Source organism: Zonotrichia leucophrys, chromosome 5, assembly GCF_028769735.1.
Source record: "Zonotrichia leucophrys gambelii isolate GWCS_2022_RI chromosome 5, RI_Zleu_2.0, whole genome shotgun sequence".
In the NCBI taxonomy this organism is placed as follows: Eukaryota; Metazoa; Chordata; class Aves; order Passeriformes; family Passerellidae; genus Zonotrichia; species Zonotrichia leucophrys.
This window is the reverse complement of record NC_088175.1, coordinates 21,904,157-21,925,472: the sequence shown is the minus strand read 5'-3', so window position 1 is coordinate 21,925,472 and position 21,316 is coordinate 21,904,157. Positions and strand designations below refer to the sequence as shown.

Below are 21,316 nucleotides of genomic sequence, written 5' to 3'. Positions count from 1 at the left end.
AGCAATGCATTTATACTGAAAAAGTAACATCCATGTAACATTTGTCTTTAGTTTTCAAATAGTTAATTATAAAAGACTCGGTTAGAGGGGAAGCCACAGAGCAGAACCTGACAAAAGCAAGCTAAGCTCCCACAGCAATCTAGAAGCAGAAAAACAGAGACCTTTTCCTTTACAGAAGGCATAATGCCATACAACTGCTAAGTCAGTAAATTAGTTACATTTACAAATAAAGTAGAGGGGAAATGGCAGTTATGAATACAGCCATATTTTCTTCTATTTCCTGAAAATTAATGCTGTGGAATGTATTATGTCATCACGAAGGAATACTTGAACTTGGCAAGCAGAAGTAATTTAAAACGTCCATAGGTTTGACAAATAAACAAAAGCTGATGATTGCAGTCCCCCATTTTAGGAGTCTGCATGCAAAAACCAAAGCAGGAGTTTACTCTAAGTTTATTGTAGGAGTGATAGGTTATGATAAATTTCCCTGTAGTTAAAAGGGAATTCCACATATTGTTGCACATAATATTTCTGACAAGGTTGTACATAATACAAAAACAATAACACTGGCCATTTTGAGTAAGACTATTTAGGTCATTAAAATAGTCTTTGTAGAGAGAGAACATGTCCAATGCTGAATCACACATGATGAGAAATGACTGGTTTCTAACTGTGTTGAAAAACACTGCAGAACTGATCTTGAAGAGTGCACTCAGTCCTTATATAAATATTACTTAAGAATTTGCCTCCAGAGCATTAAGATTGAAAAGTCAAGTCCCCATTAATTGGGAATTATCACCACTAGGATGTGGGGAGGGGGGAGAGACGGGCACATGCCCAATTCCTTGCATTCAATTTGGATATTAGCTGATCCCACAATTACATGTTTGCACTGAAGTTGCTTATAAATTTTCAAGACATAGAAGTTTCAAAAAGTGGGGCAACCCACTTTTCAGCACCTCATGAGCACAAGCAGAGGTATTAGCATACTCAGAGTTGATAGCTGCAACCAGCTACTTACCCCTCCCTGGAAACAGAACCTATTCTGAGAAGCTTTCTCTCCCTTACCTGTCAAGCTCCTGGCCCTACCAGCCTGTCTCCCCTGCAGGCATCTGGTGCTCTGCCTGCCTCCCTGGATAATTAAGCAAGTACGTAATTCTTCCAAAAAACATTACTCAAATCTAAATGCAAAATGTTTGCACTACCAAATGTAATGCAATGTGTGAAAGGAATAGAAATTAGCCTTTAAAAAACTACTATAGTTAACAACTAGAGACTGTTCTTTTGTTATTACTCATCATTATGACAAAAATTTTTTTAAAAAATCCCCTTATGAATAATATCAGTTTTTAAAATAAAATTTCATGGAGATATCCAGCATTTTTAAACCAAATAAAGGTTTATTTTAGTCCCAGACAGTTGGCAATCCTCAACATTTTAAACAATATTACCCCAATGTAAAGCAGTTCAAAATTTTAAGCCAGAATGCTGTTTCAGCATTCTAGCAATTCATCTCATCCTATTAAGAAAGAGAAGGGAATGCCTGTATTCAATTTTATGGTTTAAACCATGGAACATAAAAAGCACAAAAAGCTGAAGTATGAAAAGAACCCTAATGAGTTGTCTGACAAAACATATTAATTTCAGAAACAGAAAACATCAAGAAACCTAACAGAATTCAAGCCACTGAAATTATTTTTGTGAAATTTTCAATTTGGACAGTAGAAAACTTTTTGTATTAACTCACAAGAAATAAATGTTTAGCCTTGAAAACATGAGCACATTATAATCCAAAACTAATGACACACGAAAATTATCACAAATATGACTTGTCATTTTAGAACCAGCTCTCCTCAGCTTAACAAGTTCATACTTTGGATCAGATAAATTACAAGTTTTATCCATTCATACACAATGGAAGACAGCAACTAAAACATGTTAAATGTATTCCACTGATGTTCAAGTTTATCTAATATGTTCTTATATCTGCCACTGCTGAAATAATGCAGAAAATAAATTATGATTCATGCACACTCATGGTAAAACTTTGTAACATTCTGTTGTTTGAGCAGATATGATTTTTAATGATGACAGCAGTAAAAGAAACATCAAAGAGGCACAAAATGAGCAGGAAAGGACCAAGCAGAGCCTAAACAAATCAGAGTATCTCAGGCCTCAGAAATCTAAAGGCATGCATTGACAAAGAAGCTCAGGTATATGAATAGTCTGTTTTCAACTGTTTATTTTCCTGGCCAATTTGTTTGGTTCCTCTTGCACTAAAGAAAACAAGTTTTGCACATTATTTACAAATACTAAAATTAAAACTCCTGGTAAATGTTTCCATCATCAATTTTCTCAAAAAGAAACAACTTACAAATTTCTATCATCTGGCTAACTACCTGGAATGAAGAAAACAAATAGAAAAGAAATAAAACCATGAACTTGTGAAAGCTTCTCAATCAGTGTGTCACTCTGAGCCATGTGAAATGAGCCCTGCTGGGAAACACCAGAGTACTCCTAACATTGTTTCTATTTATGACTAAATGTAGATATTGAAAAAAATATCATGAGTTCCATAGTGACACTGTTTCTCCACACAACTTATTTTAAAAATTCCCAGTATTTGCGAACACATACAGTTTCTGCATTAAGCTATCATAATGGAATAAAATTGAAAGAATGGTATTTGTTTCAAATTTTACCTTTGAAACTTTTCATTGCATTTTGGAATGATGCATACTTGTATGTTAAGATATATAAAAATAAGTTCGGGCAATGTATGCATTTCCATTCCTTCCCTACTCTCATACTGCTGTATTACACATGCGTGGGTACCTCTGAGACTACACCTGTCAAATTACTGTTTTGATTCTAAGGCTATTTTCAAAGATTTCAGCAGGGTGCCCACTTATTTATAACAAACTTTTCAAGCTATTTCTTTATTTTTTTGCAGCATCCTCAGCTAGGCTGCTCTCTCACAAGAGGTACATTTTGCAGGTCACACTGTAAAATACACTGTGTATTTTCTATGAAGTTAGACATACACAAAAAATCCAAACTCACCAAGAAACTGCCAAACCTAGCCACATCCAAATATTTGTATTCTGTAACATGTCACTCCTGTACTACAAGAGCAAAAGGAATAATTTGTTCTCAGGGGTGGAGATGTAATTTTCATTCACAAATGAGTATTATACACTGTGCTTCATTATTTATATACTTCTATTGCGACGACAGCTTTAAGGCACAGGTCAGGGACTTGCCCCAATTCCCTTAGCAGTTACCACTAGATGGAGCAGATCATTTGAGTAAGGATTCCTTCCAAAATACAGAGGACACAGCTAATTTAGAGCATGGTTGCACCATATTGTCTCTGTCCTGAAGAATACCCTCTGCTTCTCTTTACAGCTGACAAAGACACTATGGCTCCTTACTGCAGTTCACAAACTACTGTACAACATATGATTTAAAGACAACAAAGATATTAAATATTTCAGCTGAAAGTTAGACTCATCCACCTACAGTGCATAGTCAATCGATCAGAGACCCAGATTCTTTATGTTATGCTCTTCTATAAAAAGTCCATCCCCATATTTTGTTGAAATTGTTCTTTAAATACAAACTCTTTATCCACAATCTGCACAGGATCAGATTAATATATCTCTAATATAATGTAAAGCAGTTCAAGATTTCTAACATACTTCATTAAATCAATTAATTTGAATTCTTTCAAGGGTATATATCTCCAATTAGTTTAAGCTAAAATTATATCTCTGGGAATTAGGATTTAATGGAAAAGTAAAATGGGCATCATTGAAACATTGTCTAACTTCAAGTATCAACCAAAAATAGAGGAAAAGTGTCTATTTGTAACAGAGGTCTGTTTTGATATGAGAAGGGAAAAAAGATCATGAACACTAGCTTTTCAAAACTCACAGTGACTTTGCTACAATTCATCGAACTTAAATAGAGTTTAAAAAGTTTGTTTTTTAGAAAAGGCAGAACTGATTTTTGCTGGCTGAATATGTGTGGACAAAACCTTTAAAATGAGCCCACAGTATTCTTAATGCATTTCTCCTTGCATGGAAACACGTACCTTCGTAGGCCTTTGGGGGCAATACTGCTAGTAACTCATACAGTTTCTGTCTGTAAACTGTTGATGGTGTTTTTAAGGAATTTCCATATGACTTGTATATTGAAGAAAGCCTGAAAATATAAAAAGCATGTCACAGATAGGAGGAACTCCAAGTTTTATGCAACACCCTAGTTTCAACTGAATGCTTTTAAAATCTATACATATTAGAAGTACATTTTGATTTTCACAAATAACAGTAAAAGGAAACCAATTTATTTCACATGGTCTGACAGAAAGTCTGTTGTCCATTTCCAAGCATTATTTTCATTTTATACTAGAGAAATAAACAAGCTTTCTATTTATTTATATTTATGACAACAAACTTTTGTGGATATATTTCTCTAAGTTAGAGCCTGGAACCCAAATGCATTAAATTGTTCTATATTCAAAAAGCAAAAGTTTAATAAAACCCTTTCCAGCTTAGATCTGAAATTATTAAAAAAAATATCCATGTCCAAAAGATGCTTCTCAAAGCATATTTTTGAACACAGAAACACTGATTTTTGTCCCTTGAAAAGAAACTTCTTTAGAAAGTGCACTAACCAAATAAAACCTTTTCAAGTAACAGTTTTTTAAACACACTTACTGTGTCAATAAATCAACAGCACTTGGGAGAGGAGGAAGAAGTCTCTGAACAACTTCATCCGTAAGAAGACCAGCACAGTGGGAAACAAAGCTTTTAATAGCTACAAAAGGAATTGGATTTCAATTTACTTAGTGTGAAGTAAGTTGAAGGGAAAAAAATCACGTTAGCAAAGTAATTACATTACTACATCACTAATAATGAATAAAAGTAGAAATGAAAAAAGTCAGATGCACTGTTTCAGTGTTTTAGCTTGGACATTCATATCCTGACCTTTAATTGCATACATAAATGCAATTACTTTTTGCATTCAGTTATGAACTAAGTGATGGTATGTAACTCAACTTCATGGTAATTCCATAATAATAATGAAAAGAAAATAGGAAGATGATCGGTGACCTACTGCTTACTTTACTAGTTTTCCATTAAAATTTAGTTCAATTACTATACTCTAAGAACCAATTAGCATGTATATAATTTACAGAAAACTAAACTTGAGTTTAATTTCCAAAAGCACCTAAAGAATCTAGCATATTAATTCTCTATCATCTAAAGAAAAAAAATGTTGAAAGGTTAATTATTTAGGTACTTCTAAAATGAAATTGCTATTGAATTCCACATCTTCTGATGTATCTTAATAGTGAGGGAGCAGGATGCTTACTATACCAAGACTCACATTTCAGGAAAGCAAAGCACCCTTTAGCACTCTAGAATACAAGACTGAAACATGTTAAGTACTTGAAGATCACTGGGGCAATTTCTTGGAACCCCAAATTCACAGTATTTCATGATAAAAAACTGCAACCTACCAGAAAGCAGCCACATTCCAAGTGCTGTTTCCTGGCTGAGAATTGCAACTACCTAATTGTAATATTTACCCAAGTCCTTCCGTTTTCACAAACATGTTTGAATGACTCACCAATTCTGTTTTGCTTATAGTAAGTTACCTGGTAGAAAACAAAATCACTATTTTCCAAACATAATAGACTGTATAAACAAGAGAACACAGCCTGCTTTGGATCTTCAGTCATTGTTGCGATTTGTTTGCTAAACAAGAGAAGCAACCTTCCTGATTATCATTTATTGCTTGAAAATCAACTGATTAGAAGGAGAGGAAAAACTCTCTTGGGTTTTTGGGGTTTTTTTGTTTGTTTTCCACCACAAAATGAAACATATGATATATAAGCATATATTTATTGATATATAAGCACATATGTTATATAGCATGTGTGTTATATATGGAGGGAATATAGACTTTACCATCTAGTGAAAAAGAATCAACATGGAGTGTTCTTGTTCTTTCAAAAAGAAAATTAACTAATAAAATTAACTAAAATTAACATATAACAAATATGCAGAGAAAGTAAATTCTGCTTACCACAGAGGGCACCAGCACGACCTTCCAGTGTAACCTGCCAGGTAAATGCATCTCCTCGTGTCTTCTCTGTTTCCAGATCCTTAGGAGATGATGGAAAGATGCATTTCCACAATAACAGGATTCGTGGCAGATGATGTTGGACAACTGCAGGACCTGTAAGGATTGGTAGTTGTCAGGTCAATGCAAGGATTAATAAAACTAAGTTTTCTTTCCTTCTCTTTTTTATTGTGTTCACAAAATCTCTGCAGGAGTGAGCAAAACCATATGCTACTTTCCCAGCCTTCTCATACGTAATTGCTCAAATATTTATTGTTTCAGTACTTCATTTTCATATATCACTACATACCCATTGACACATTTACTAGTACATTACCAAACCAACTACAATGCCTGTTTGTTACAAAGTACAGACCCTGTGGATCACCAGCATAAAAGAGATGCAAAGATAAATAGTAACGTTCAGAAAAGCAAACATTGGTTTTAGGTTAATCAAGTATAACAATAAAAAAAAAGGAGTTGTTGGGCAGAAGTAATACATTATACATAATACTGAAAACATTAAAAATATGACCAAAATAAAATACGTTCTTCATTAATAACTTATTGACCACAGTCAATAACCTGACCAGTAATACATCTTTAAAAGTTCTGTAAGATTTCAAATGCCTGACAAGCAGGAAATGCAAATTATTAGCTCATTTTTTGCTGTGACAAATATTTTAAAGTTCTTCATGATCACTTGGTTAGATTCACTTTGAAATTTATTATCTACATTTAATTAATAGCAGTCCCACTCCAATCACTATTATTCAAACATAGCTCCCAATGAACAAATAGTAAATTTGAAAGAGATAACATTTTTATCTCAGAAAGCTTTTCTAAATATTTCAACATTTGGGGTTTTAAAAATTATTTTGCAGTAGTAAATTAGACAAAACCTCAAACAAAAACTCAGAGACAGAACACTGAACACCATAATGTAGATTAAGAAGAACTGTAGAAAGTTACTACCTAATGTCATGAGAGCAGCTATCAGGAGCCATCCAGCCTGCATTCGCTGCAGTGAAATGCGACTGTTCTGAGAAGCAGAACACAACAAATCCTCTGCTACTGTCATGATTACCTTCAAAGTAAAAGAGAAAAACAGACAATCACATTTTGGTAAATACCATTTTTTTTTTCAATACTATTTGGTGTAATACTTAATCCTATTCTCTTGCTCCCAGATTTCCACCTTCCTCTTACACTATGGCAATAAACTCAGGCTCATGAAATTGCAATTACTGACTTCAGTACTAGTCTGGGATGGCCTCTAGTCTGGGAGTTCTCTGGAGTACTTCGTAAGTTCCTTTGCTGCTCTGTATGCTCTCCTTTATCAGCAGTAAAATGACAACTGCTAATTTCCACAGGAATGTGCATTGGAAGGATACAAGTTTTCTGACATTCTGTTTATGTCACAATGTATTCACGACATCTATGAATTACAGCTCAGAAGAAGGGTTGAGAGTGGTAATTATCTTTTTTATCCTTGTGGCAGAATAAAGTCTATCGTTCTCTCTGAATATTTACCAAATCAACAAATGGTATGACTGACAAATAAATTAAAATAGTATAGTTAGAATTAATTCTATTTTAGCTGCTCCAGAATAATTGCACATGCCCTCTATGTGCTAAATGCAAGGTGATTCCACTTGTCGCCAAGAGGTACCTACAACTTACACTGAGGAACACTCTTGTGCCCATGCACAATTACCACAGTATGTCTACAAATGCTGTAAGTATTCTGCATGTTATTTGCTTCAATTATGTTTCACAAATGCTAAAAAATATCTTACATCTTGCATTATGTCCAGTCTCCAAAATAAACTGCTCATAAGTCAGTATTCCAAGTAAGAAGTGTCATTATCAAAAGTATCATTAAAAAGCTTAAGATAGAACATATCCTGATATAAATTCTTTTCACACTTAAAATGGTATGAAAGGTTGCATATGAAAGTTTGCTTCATGAATGTTTGAGATTTTTACACTTCCAAACTTCATCGGATGTCTTTTTTCCAATCTGAAGTATTAGTTTCCCCAGTTCCATAATGCTACCAGATAGTTGTAAAAGAAGAAATGTATCTGTATCGATTCCTGCTAGAGTTAATATATTTGATTCTAAAATAAAACAGTACCTTTTTAAAATTATACTACTAAAAAATCACTAAAAACTTAGTATACATATACTACCCATAAAAGCATACATGCTAGAAATTATGTAATTTAATGATTTCTGACAATTTTTCTCTCTGTACTAGCAGGAATGCCTTATATTTGAAGAATTTTTTAAAACTGAATTATAAGCAATAGAACTGAATGTTAAGTATATATAAGCTCACTAATTTTTCTTTATGTTCCACCTGCAACTCTATCTCCTCTCAAAGGAAAATCCATTAATATAGAACAGCTTCTCTACAGATCACTATTGTCTATGTTTGATATTTCCTTCTCAACACTGCTCTACTCAACACTGGTCTCTTTCTGCTCCTCAGAAGAAGAACTAGTCTGGAATCTGGCAGTGTTCCTAGGAGAGAGCAGAAAAGGGCTTTTGTCAACTGTTCTGTTCTTCCCCCTACCAGCTTAGTACAGAATACAGTGTTCCTCCCATTTTTTGTTGTGCCCTCCCATACCTCCTCCCCAGCCCTATTTCATCCTATTACATTCCTCTAAAAGAAATCTTTGTTAAGAATTATGTTTCTCTGTTAAACAGAAACTTCAGCTCTGCTTAGGTGCATAGTATCTGAATGACACTTTTTATCTAAAAAAGGGGCAAATGCCATCCATTTTGTTCTCTCTGCATGATCTTTCAGCAATCACAAGGAAAAGTTCATCAGTCAGGACTTTGAAGGTCCAGAATGTTCTTAATGTCCGCTGACACTGAAACAGTTATTTCCAGAAGAAAGAATGTAAGTATCTACATCATGCAAAAAATTAGCATGTGCTGCTGACATTTGTGATCCACCACAGTTTTCCAAACATGAGTAACTCAGTGGATAAAGTTCCCATTAAGATGGAAACAGCTCCTTCCCCCAGTCTTTATTTCTAGAGCTGCATATCCTTAAAACTTCAGAGCACAGCATCTTCTCTCTGTGCTTCTGAGGAGACTGGCATCTTGACTGAGTCAATGCAAGAAGCTGATTTCTGTTACAGTCTATAAAACAAAACACAAGTGTCTATCTGTTGGACTTGACCAACGATTTTCAAGATAACTGCAGTTATTGCTGTAAGCACTGACTAACCTGTACACTTGAGAGTCATTCCCAAGAAACAGGATTTTTTGCTTCTCATACATGTGAGAGAAACAATTGCTTATTTGACTCATGGTATGCTTCAAAGTCCTCTTCTTGAGGAACCAAAGTATCTCATCAGTATCACTGGGTATTGTGATCATGTCACTAAGAAAATATGCAAATACCACTGCAAAAAAATACAAGAACAGACTATATGAAAAGTATTCACATCATACCTTCCCTTTTCCATGTGGAATTCCTAAAGGACAATGTTTTACTGCACCCAGCAAAGCAGCCACAGCAAAACTATAGCCAGTTACTGCTTCTGGGCAGGATTTCAAAGCACTGAGGCGTTCAATGCAACGATCCAACAGCAGGGACACATGGGAGGGCAGGGCTACTGCAATACAGCGCAAACACCACGCTGCTGTCAGTCTAACCGAAATGCTGGGATGAAGAATGACAGAAATCACTGCCTCCAGGACACCTGAAAAATAATATGCACAAACACACTTAAGGAAGAGGCAGGCAGATTGTCAAACAAGCAAAAATGTATACACAGGACTGGCAAACATAACATGATCCAATTTCTATACTTCTCTTAAAAAAGTACTATTGTTTTAAAATAACTGTAACAAATTTAAATAATTAAGCTCTTTTTAGAAAAAAATATCCTGGATGAAAAGCAACATTATGGAGAAAACCTAACATATTGCACAGTTATCCCTCAACATACATAGAAAATATCTGTAAGCTTCTGTAAGGAAGCAGAAATCCATGCCATGGATGCAGCTAAATAAGAAAAATAAAGGTACCCAGCTCAATCAGTTCTACTATAAACATTATGTAGTGTTGCAATTTAAATACGACCCTTAATGGAGTAAAATTAAATGAAGATTTTTTTTTTAAACTTACATACTTGTACAGGTTAGGAAAGATACAGAACTCTTTGGGCAATGTCTAAAATTTTCCTACAGTATGTAAGGCAGACAACTTTCCCTCCTCCTCCCCCCCCCCCCCCCCAGCCCTTTTTTTTAAAGTTTCTTGGAAGAAAATAATAGAAGAACTATGGAGGACCCTGGTTAGGAGACTGAGCACGAGAAGAACAGCCACTTAAAATCAAAGAAGATCACAGTGAACAAACAAATATAAATTTGATTTGTACTCTGGTTCACAAAATAATTCAGGGCTTGTACCTGCACTGGAGTCTTGCAGTAATGGTGCTGCTGTAGTTCCTAAGCCATGAATGAGACTTCCGAGCTCCTGAAGTGCACACACAAGCACATGCTGACTCGCTGTCACATCTGTTGTATTAATTTTTGTTTCCAAGTTACCATCACTTATTGCAGCATCTGATAACACAATAAAAAAAAATCACCATGAAATCATTACCAAAATCAAACAAACAGATGGGAGAAAGTTTTTTGCCAAGAGAAGTTGTTTTTACTACTAAACGAGTTTTTACCACTTTTATTATTGTTTTCATAAAGGGTTACCTTCACTGAGACAAGTACATTTCTTTTACTAAAAGGATGTTAGTAACATCTGTGAGGGCAATTGTGTGGATAAATGGAAAATACCAAATTACTTATCTTTACATCATAGGGATTGTCTGCCTTTTACATCATAGGCTATTGTCTGCCCTACCAAAAGTAACTTGAATAAGACATACTTGGATATAACTAGCCAGATTTTACTGCATTGTAGGGGGAAAAAAAGGAAGAAAAGAATGAAATCTTGCAAGATCAAGCAAGTGGGAAGGCAGAGCTATGGAAGGAAGAGGGGGGGAAAAATATTATGCTTGTTGAAGGTTTATATTTTGAGGCACAGATCATTATGTCTCTTTAGACACAAAACATTTAGATATTTAAATCAGATACAACATGTACACCAGAGGACAACAGGTTATGTCCAGGATTCTCTTTCCTCTCCTCCAGAAGGACAATGGTGGAAGATCAGAGGCATTTTCTGGAAGCAGTGTACAAGACTTTATCATGCAAGAGATCTTTTTTCTCTATGAGAAAAGCTCATGTGTCATTTAGGAACAAATGCTTCTTTTTTGAACCTTCAGTAGTGTCAACTGCTCTGAACAGGAAGGCAGGATCTGACTAGAAATGCATTATCTGGCAACCTAACTTACTTTACAATACTGTCTGTATACTATTATTGCAATTATTTCATTTGGTAATGGTTAAAATTTTATTTGCCAGGAATAGAATGTTAAAAAAATCTGTATATACTTACGTGGGTACACACAGACACACAGAAGCAAATAACCAGCCCAAGCTAAAAACAAAGCAGTCCATCAAAAGCCCTCTACATTATCATGGTAATAAATCAGCACCATATATTCTATTTCTGCGGATTCTGGATTAGGTAGATCGACAATCACTTAAAAAAGGAAAAACAAAGGCCTGAATGGATAATCTTGTTAGACCCATACCTACAACTTTCTTCAGTTTCCAGATGGCCTGACAAATCTCCTTGGCAGCTGCAATCTGAGCCTTTTCCCCAAGCAGGCCTCCTACTGTAGCTCGAAGGATGAATGAAACGCAGCGGCGACAGCCGATAGCATCCATGGCACTCTGAACAGCCTTGGGGTGAGACTGAGACACAAGATCCAGAATATAAGATAGGAAGGCAGAGAAGTTCCTTTCAAGCCATTGTGCTCCTAAAGTAGAGACAAATACCACATATGCCTGAAAGAGATTTCAAAAGAAACGTACTTTAGAGCAAAATATGTGGAAATTCACTGCTAATTATCCTACATGCTTATTTTTTTAATCTTCACATTGCCACATCTAGAACACTAAACTGAAATGATTTAGAAATTTATGCATCCATAAATCACATACTTTCTCGCTTTTAGATATCTATTTTTTTAAATTTATGTATTACTTTAATTTTTAAAAATAATTTAAATTACTATTAAAACTGTTATGGGTCCCTTCCAAGTCAGTGTATGCTGTGATTCTGCACTAGCAATATTGCAGCCTGCTTCGACTGGAAGTTATTTCAAGCTGCTTGCCCATGTCATCTCATTCCAGAGTGTGAGAAATGGCAGTTTACCCTGCACAGGCACTTGTTATGTAAAACATTGTATTTGTTCCCACTGAACAACAGCTTCCAGCTATTTAACATTCTGCACATGAACCCCAAATTTAATGTATGAATGCATTTTGAGAACTACTATGTTACAAAACTATAACCCATAACCCAGAGAAAATTTGGTTATTAAAGGGTCTGAATCAGGGAATATTTGCAGCCCCCAAGCACTGTTCTTCAACCCAATGAATTTTAATAGTTTGCCTTGCAATGGAGGTACCATAAAAAGACTGTCACCACAAAGAGAAAGAATGCAGAATCACTTTACAAACCTAATCACCACAAGACCATTTATTTCACCACATAATAAGCTACCCTACAATTGCCTTCTATGTGCATATGTTGGATGCTTTTAATGAATAGATCAAAAAAACAGAATACAAAAAATGAGAATATGCAAATGAGCACACAAAATTCCTCCTAAGAAAGGAACTTTCTGCTACAGCTTATATCAATCTACTTTCAACTACTGCTTGTATCAATCAATTTCTGTATTTACCTCATACATACTTTGTCTTCTGTCTAACATTCACAACAAAATTACTCATTTAAAAGAAAGGGAAATATTGTAGACAAAATAATTATACTATTAGATCCTGTTAGCAGATTATTGTTCTTGACAAATACTACTTAGGCTTCATAATGCATCAGTACATTACCCTGGTTTTACAGATTTGAAACCTGAGGAATTTAACAGGATAAAGACTTGTGAAGAGTGGCCACATGTTAAACTCTGTCTTGAACTTGTCTTGAAAAAATCTAAAATCCTCTATATGTAAGAAGTTATCTTCAGAGCCGTTCTTATTTTTAAATTCATAATAAGCTGCAACTCACTAATTAATACATTTTTTAACTGCACGTGTTTTCTATTCACAAGCACTGAATAATTCACAATTTTTCAACATTTTTTTGTAGAAACATTGCACTATTTAAACTGTTCTGGTCCAGTTTGAGTGTACCATCTAGCACAGGCACTACTGCGTTAACATAGATACATATGAAAAAGGAGACAACTTCCAAAAACCAGTACAAGTAGTCAAAACATTCAACTGAGATATCTGATATATACCTGGAAAACTAATAAAACTACCATGTATGTAGAACACCCTTGAAATCTCTGGCATGCATTTTCTAGGCAAATAGCTGTCAAGGTATTATTGTTCCCTAGCTTTTCTGTTCTCTCTGCCAAAATTTAATGCTTCCACTCAGCACGACCTGAGCACAGAAGACAATTTGTAGCACCTTCTAGCTGTTTCACTGCAAAATCTGGCAGCTTGTATCAGTAATGCAAGCTAATTTAAAGATCTTTTGCACAGAAGTTGAAATGTACTGGCAAAACTGCCTTACTGGCAAAGGTGGTTTTCATACAGCTGTGGGACTGTAACATACTAAAATAATCACAGCTACTCCTGCATAAATGTTCATCATGACCTTTAGTCTTGAGTCACAAGTTTCACATTTGAATATCTACAATTCAGCATGTTTACATCTAAGATGATATTTACAGAATGAAGCCAACCTGATATTATCTGAAAAATTTGTACTGTTTTTAACAGCAGGCACTACATGGCCTGGCTTCAGTCCTGTTCACTTTACAAGATTCTATGCTTTGAGCATCCTGGAACACAGCAAAACAGATGCTGGTTTTTTTTCACTAAATAATTTTCCTTACTTTTCATGCACTTAAACAACCTTTCAGAACTAGACTTGGAATTCCCTATACAGCAGGAAACTATTTCAAGTTCAAACATTTCTTGTAACTTCTCCCTTTCATTTTCAAATGTAAGGAAATAAGTTTTAAATTTAAAAAATGTATTTAGATCACTCATTTGAAATTCATATCATGTGAAGCTTTCACAAGTAGTACATATTTAATTTTTAAAATGTCAAACTCTTGGGTAAACAATATGCAACATCAGAAGTCTCTTTTCTTTCTAGCATGACTCAGGATGTAAATTCTTATTTTGAAATGTATGCATTTCCTTACAAACACAAAAAAAGGACGAAAGAAGAGATATAGACAGAGCAAAGCAATTATACAAATGTTTGGCAATCTCAGAAAATCATAACTGACGTAATCCAAACCTGGGTGACTCCAACTCTAACATCTCTGCTGACTGAACTGGTCCCTTTCAACATATCACCACTGGCTCGCAGAAATCCACAACTTCCACGCAGAAATCCAGTTCCCAACAGCTCCATCACATCCTCCAAAGAGACTCTGCGGAAGTTGTGCTTGGTGGAGGCTAATAAAAACAGATGTACATCTTTAGAGGAATAGTTCAAAAATCTTGCTATATTTCACAAGTAGAGTTTCAACTCTCTTAATTTTAGTAAAAATAATTTGCACAAACTCAGTAGCACAATCAAATCCAAATACTGTTTGAGCATAACTTCACAACAGAAACGGACATTTTAGCTCTCAGTGCTCCAGCAAAACAAAATATTTCTCAAGTTTGTCTGCCTTAACTACCTTTAAGTAGTTGAAGCCATTACTTAATGTGCATATTTACATTTACCCATCCTCAGTATTTACCATCTATGCTCCCTCTGCAAAAAAGGTCTGTAAGGTCTACTCCCACCACCCACAGCTTCATGGAAGTCCTGGTTCTTACATATTACAGCTTTCCAGCAAACACAACCTCTATTCCAAACCTCAGACAGCGCAGATCCCCTTCTACTACACTTAGCCAGGTAAAGACACAGCTACAGGTCCTCTTAGAAAAAATATCAAGTCACCTTAGCATTAAGATAGTCCTCTAAAAGAGTGAGAAAAATAAAATATGCTTTCAAGTGTTTAGGAAAATTACCCATCCCAAATTCCTATTCCAGGGCTTTATTTCTTAATAGAAAGCTCATTTAAAATCCATGCTGGGACATGTTCATGTAAACTTAGCTCAACGACAGCACACTGTGCAAACCTAAGATTTTCACTGCATTTTTCATTCTCTTTCAAGGCTTCAAATGAGAAAAGGAATGAGAGGATTGGAGATGAATATGTCCAGAAAAAAAAATTTAACAGAACCCCCCTCAATATCAGCAGGTTATGAGATGCAATGCACAAATTTCAGGAGTACAAATTTCCTCCTGTACTGCTCCCTCCACCTCTCCCCCAGCCCCCTCTAGTCCCCATCTAGCTTCTGCCCCACTTAGCTCTAACTCCTTTTTAACTAAAAATAACTAAAATAAGGGCAAAACTCCTTGAAATAGCCAAGCAAATAATTTATAAGCTTCTTACATAACCTTATCTTAGAGCCTTAGAAATAACAAGTACGTTGCTTACATAGATTAAAGGAAACTAATGAGTCTATAAAGAGGTCAGAATATTTTTTTCTTTTATTGAGAAAAGTAACGATTTTTTTTCTGTAACACAGTAATTCTCTCCAAAAATTTCTGGGGGAAATACTTTGCAAACCAAGACTTCAGAGTCTACAATGCAAGTACACAGCTTCAAGGATTTTGAAAGACAGTGAGCTGGGCTGAAAGGCTGAAAGGCATATCATGTTGTCATTTGCTGGTTGTTGCACTGAAGACCTTCTCTGCTGTCATTAAAAGCAGAACAATCAGTCTCAATCACACTTATTCTGCATCCTGTTATATATTGCTTAGATTACAGTTAGACATTTACCTTGGGGCTTCTAAGACTAAAACCACTCAGTCTGAGTCACACAAAGTATTGGAGATGGTAACTTTGTGCCAGGATGCTTCAGTCAACTCAAGTACTGTTACATAGCTGTTGTGTGAACAAAACTGCCTGCTAATTTCTGCTTCTGATCATATTTATACTGCTATTCATTGACAATCCAGATGTTGTATCGACTACTGCAGGAAAACAGCTTGAAAGTATCCTTAACTTTTTAGTCTGACAGAGAGACTGCCTCAAATCTTAATTACTTCTAAACTGCTTAAATTAATCTTGCTTTTCAATTCCTGAAGTTACTAATTTTTCTCCATACAACAGCAATTTCATAGTGGAGAACAAGTTTTACTAACTACTTTCCATTGTTCATTATTATAGATAGATAGATAGATAGATAGATAGATATAGATAGATAGACACAATCAAAAACCAGCACTTCACACGAAAAAAGTTAGAAAAAAGACCAAATTAGAGATATGAACAGTCAAAAGAAGCTTAAAATGTGATTTTACTTCAGGCTTCAACAGAACTTGAGAGCTTCTTATAATCTGACAAACTTTTACAGATGAGGAATGAGCAAAGAAAGCACATGTTTTACCTGTTATCTGCTTGGATGTTAGAGCTCTAGCCAATATTGTCCCTAAAAGTTTTGAAACCGCTAATCGTACATCATAATTGGAACCTTCAAAGGATTTAAAACATAAGGTAACAACGCTATCCAGGTCCGTACTCCACATAAATATTGCTTCATTTTGAAGTTCAAGAAGACACTAGACAAAGAAAGGGAAACAAAGTGTTTTGACATGGAAAAGCACTCAGTAGAAATTTTAGTTTGCTGCATAATACACTGAGTTCTCCCTAACAAAATACTTGCTTCAAAGTAAAATTACTTTCATTTTTTCTGCCGAGTTAATATCAAAGGAACACACATAAGCAAAGAATCTTTTTACCTCTGTGTTCATCGATCATTAAAACAGAATTTTATGTTTTAGGGAGCTACTTCAACAGCTATTGGAACAGTTTACCTTAGCAGCAGCACAGCGGACAGCCATGGATCGATCTGTCAGACATGATCGGGCAGCTTTGTAAATATCTCTGTGACAGGGGATAGCAGCAGCTCCTAAACCATTTAATATATTTTGCAAACTAAGCATGATTTCATAACGACCTTGAGACTGAAAAATGAAAAAGAGGAATGTTAAAGTTTTGTAACCCTAAGTTCCTTGGAAATTCAAAACACCAACTACTGAAATAGGTAAGAAATGGCTGTCTTTCAGAGATCTATTCATTCTGAAATAACTTAAAGCAGATAACTCACCCCAAAATTCTATGAGCAAATGAAAACAGTAATTCTATGTTCTATTGAAAAGCAATAATTACAAGTATAAAGCCCAAAACAAAAAGTACAAGCTATAGAAAAAATGTTCTCATTAATAATGCAATTAAATTTTCTAATTTATGAAGTAATTTCATGAAATCAGATAAAGAAAAGTTGTGATCCATCCTTTTATAGTCATAATCCATTAACTCTAGTACTTCTTTAGAATTTAGACACTGATATTTATCTGACTTTTCACAATTTTTTTTTTTTGTATTTTGATATCATGCATTTTCTCTTATTCATTGGTCCAGCTACCAGCACTAAAAATCCTTTTATTTTTCCATTCATTTTTTAAACATGCTGTTCCAATACCTCTGCATTCTTCATTGCTTTAAGCACATTCCCAACGGTGTCAGTAAAACTGTTTCCCAAAATTCTTCCCAATTTTTTGTATAAATAGCCCAAGCATACCACCGCAGCACTAAAACAAAAGCAAATCCAAAGACGCGTGAAAATGGATGCACTAAGAGATGAAAGGGATTAAGACGACTGAAGTAATCAATGTGCAAACAGCAAAATAACTAAACAGGATGTCCCAAAAATGTAAGTGGATCATCAAAAGGGAAAAAAATGGTCTGTATGTGGCACATACTCTCTAGAAGAAATGCAGATACAAGGGTTGCTAAAGTAACTGGGATAATACAAGAATTCAGGTAATACAACTTTCCAGTACATTTTGCAAGAGGAATAGTTCTCACATCCACCTTTAAACCTTAACATTAATTTCTTACTAAGCATGCTCTGTGTCATGCTGCAGCAGATGCTGCCAGAAGTAGTCAGGGACAGGTTTATTTACAACTTGATGGTTGACACCAGACTGAAATGGTCTAGTAATTACAATTCTGTCATTTATGTATCACAGTACCTAATAAGGAAATACCTTGAAGGAAATAAAACTATAAACCCACATCCCTTTCATTGCAGACAGAATCTGAATTTAACATTCAGGAAAAATACCTGACAAACAGATTCTGGTGCTCACTGGCCTTTCCTTTAGCAAAGGCGAAAAATGCTAATATTGAGGAAAAAAAAAAAAAAAAAAAGAGGTGCGTAATCCCTTGAATAATTAGTTAATGAAAATGCTTTGGTTTTGTATTGACAGATCTATAACAGATCTATAAACCAATTAATTTCTTGAATACAAAGAGAAAAAGAATTATATGCTTAATCAGCTTTCAGTTCTTTTCCAGATCTACTTAAATATGTAGACATTGCAGAGCATTACCTTCAACAAACATTTTGCTTATTCTGCAACTGAATTCAAGTTCCACAAATATAATTTTAAATTCTCATACTAAATACATTCTTAATTTAAAAAACATATTTAATATTTACAGTAATTCTCTAAATGCACAGGAAGAAAAACAAACCTAGTATCCTTTATCTCTTATTATACTACAATATTACTTTCATTAAAAACCTGGTTTTCTTATTGGTTTTATCCAACTCAGTACACACCAACAATTTGGATTTAAATTTTGTTCATGGTGTGCCTGGGAATGAACTCACAGTTTTCCAATTTCCCTTCTAAATTGAGCATCTGATGGTCACAGGTACTCTCCTTAATAAAGTAATAAGCTGCATTCATGCTGCATGACCTGTTTATCTGATTTGGTAGAGCATTCACATCATGCTGAGTTTTAGTAGCAGATGCGCACCTAACTAAGGCTTTTTTTAAAATGCTTGCCTAAAACATTTTCATCTTCCACACATAGGAAAGAAGAAAAGTGATAATCTATGAGATAAAAGACCAATTCACTGGAATGTGTATTTAAAGGAGTTCCCAGGTGTATGAACATATTGTGAACACTGACGGTGAAGTGTTGCTACGAGACAACATGGGCATGCATGCTAAATGTGGACAGATGGCAAAGACAACACTTTAGTCAAGGTCAAAACAAAACAAAAAAAGCAGTTTTTCTACACTGAACACCAAGTATTTAGCATATTTGCACCCTAGGATCAAAGATTTTACTCAACACACAGTTCTGTAGTTCCAATTATTTTCTGTAGCCTGTTGTCCCTGTGTCAGTTCTACCAGAAATCCCTTTACCAAAACTTTATTGAAGAAAATAATATTTTACAATTACCTTTTTCTCCACCTCTTTCTTCCTCTTCTTACCACTGCTTACATACCCAGGAACAGGTGGTGTACACTGCCACCTCTCTCCCTCTCCCCCAGCTACTACTCAGCATTCTGGCTTTGATCATCTCCCATTTCTGCTTTACTGCCAACAGCCTCCCCCATCCCTCCTTGCTGTACTGACATCACCCACTTCATCCAGTGGCACATCACAGCTGAAGTGGGAAGACCTGCAGAGCTCTCTCCAACACTACAATTCAACCCTAATGTTAATGCACATCATTAAGAATGTAGTATAGCAGTAATTTACCCTGCAAGACTAAGATCCTTTACAGCAAACTTATTCCTAACTCAGACGACTGTACAAGAGATCAACTGGAACAAGAACGAAACAAAAAAAAAAGGTATAAGAAAATACAACCTACTCCTTGCAAAATCTATTTTCAGGAATCTTTACTTGTGTTGTCAGAAACAAGTTTAGCATCCAAAGTAAAGGAGGAAGAGAGATCCTGCTCTGCTTTCAATACCATATCATTAATGCAAAAGAATATTTATCTACCTTTACCACCTTCTATCTCATATTTATTACCTTCATCTTTAATTTGCCTCAGTATAGTGAAAGATGTGCATAATTTTGGGAATGAAGGTTATTCATAACATTTCTGCACATAAAGATTTGGCTTCACATTCAGAAGTAGCTGTTCATGTTTCTCTGCTCTGTTGGTTGGGCTTTCAGTATTTAGTTACGAACATCTCAGATGTTTTTAACTATATCCAGTTTCCCACCCGAATAAAGAAATGTACTCAGCACCTGTCTTTTATACCTGCAGTTGTGCTTGTCTGTTTTACTGCTCTTCTCAGCACTATTACCTTTTCCTTATTTTTGAAGCACCTGTCATCTCATAACTCTCTTATCCATTGTGGGTATTCTCCCTGGCCTGATTTTCATTTGTCTGGCTGAAGACCACCAGGTATTTTCTAGCCTTTTGGTTCCTGATGCTCACATACAACATGGACTACCAGCACAATCTTTGTTTTATTACATATTTTGTGGCAGTGAACACAGATGCATCTCACCCCTTAAACCTGTCTCATTACCACTGGATCTGAAGCTTGAGGGTACAAACACACTTACAGTTTTGTAGGCAGGTAACTTGGAGAGTCATCTTTACTCCGAATTAGTTCATTGCATTTGTCAATCGTTTGGTAAACAGAAAAAGTGTCTCCAGTGCTATAAAGTACAGCCAAATTCTTGGCAAGAAGCCGTCTGGTAGGAGGTCCTGGTGAATTGTTTAATAAAGAAGTCAATTGTTCAACCAGTTTCTTCTGGTTTTCCCTTATGTCAGCCTGGAAATAAAATCAGTAACCAGTTACAGTTCAGTTAAATTTAAAAGTTAGTTACAGATGATTAATTCAAATTATCTTTACTTTTCATTACTACCATTCTGATAATGACATTCTGAACTACAAATGAACATTTTATTGCATTTTTATACTTAAAAAAAGACATTTCAAGTATGTAAATATTTTATTCTTCTTAAAAACCCAACACTTTTTTCAGAGCATAATTATTGCTAGTAGTGTTTCAAGTGTATTTTCCCTGTGGCATGTCAATGCTTAAATCTTTCACCAACAAAGCTGCCTTTTCTTTCTTTTTTTAATGCCTGCTTTAAAATAAAAGAATTCATAGATAATAGTAAGTTTAGCAGCAAAGAACTTTAAAGAAGCTGAGTTTCAAGAAC

General features: G+C 35.1%; 1 protein-coding gene across 5 annotated transcripts in view; it reads right to left on the bottom strand.

The window, feature by feature from the left end:
* Positions 1 to 21,316, bottom strand: part of HEATR5A (HEAT repeat containing 5A) — a 64,051-nt gene that overhangs the window by 31,806 nt on the left and 10,929 nt on the right. For 4 of the 5 annotated variants that reach the window (XM_064715936.1, XM_064715935.1, XM_064715939.1 and 1 more), the window contains exons 4-15: positions 20,710 to 20,921; positions 17,804 to 17,912; positions 17,136 to 17,285; positions 16,709 to 16,880; positions 14,556 to 14,716; positions 11,809 to 12,064; positions 10,562 to 10,717; positions 9,602 to 9,852; positions 7,108 to 7,219; positions 6,097 to 6,249; positions 4,722 to 4,821; positions 4,097 to 4,206 (exon numbers count right to left, since the gene is read on the bottom strand). In XM_064715936.1, coding sequence (XP_064572006.1) covers positions 4,097 to 4,206; positions 4,722 to 4,821; positions 6,097 to 6,249; positions 7,108 to 7,219; positions 9,602 to 9,852; positions 10,562 to 10,717; positions 11,809 to 12,064; positions 14,556 to 14,716; positions 16,709 to 16,880; positions 17,136 to 17,285; positions 17,804 to 17,912; positions 20,710 to 20,921 — 1,942 coding nt within the window. Of the gene's footprint in view, positions 1 to 4,096; positions 4,207 to 4,721; positions 4,822 to 6,096; positions 6,250 to 7,107; positions 7,220 to 9,601; positions 9,853 to 10,561; positions 10,718 to 11,808; positions 12,065 to 14,555; positions 14,717 to 16,708; positions 16,881 to 17,135; positions 17,286 to 17,803; positions 17,913 to 20,709; positions 20,922 to 21,316 lie in introns of those variants that run through there. The other variant, XM_064715940.1, reaches the window with a different exon arrangement.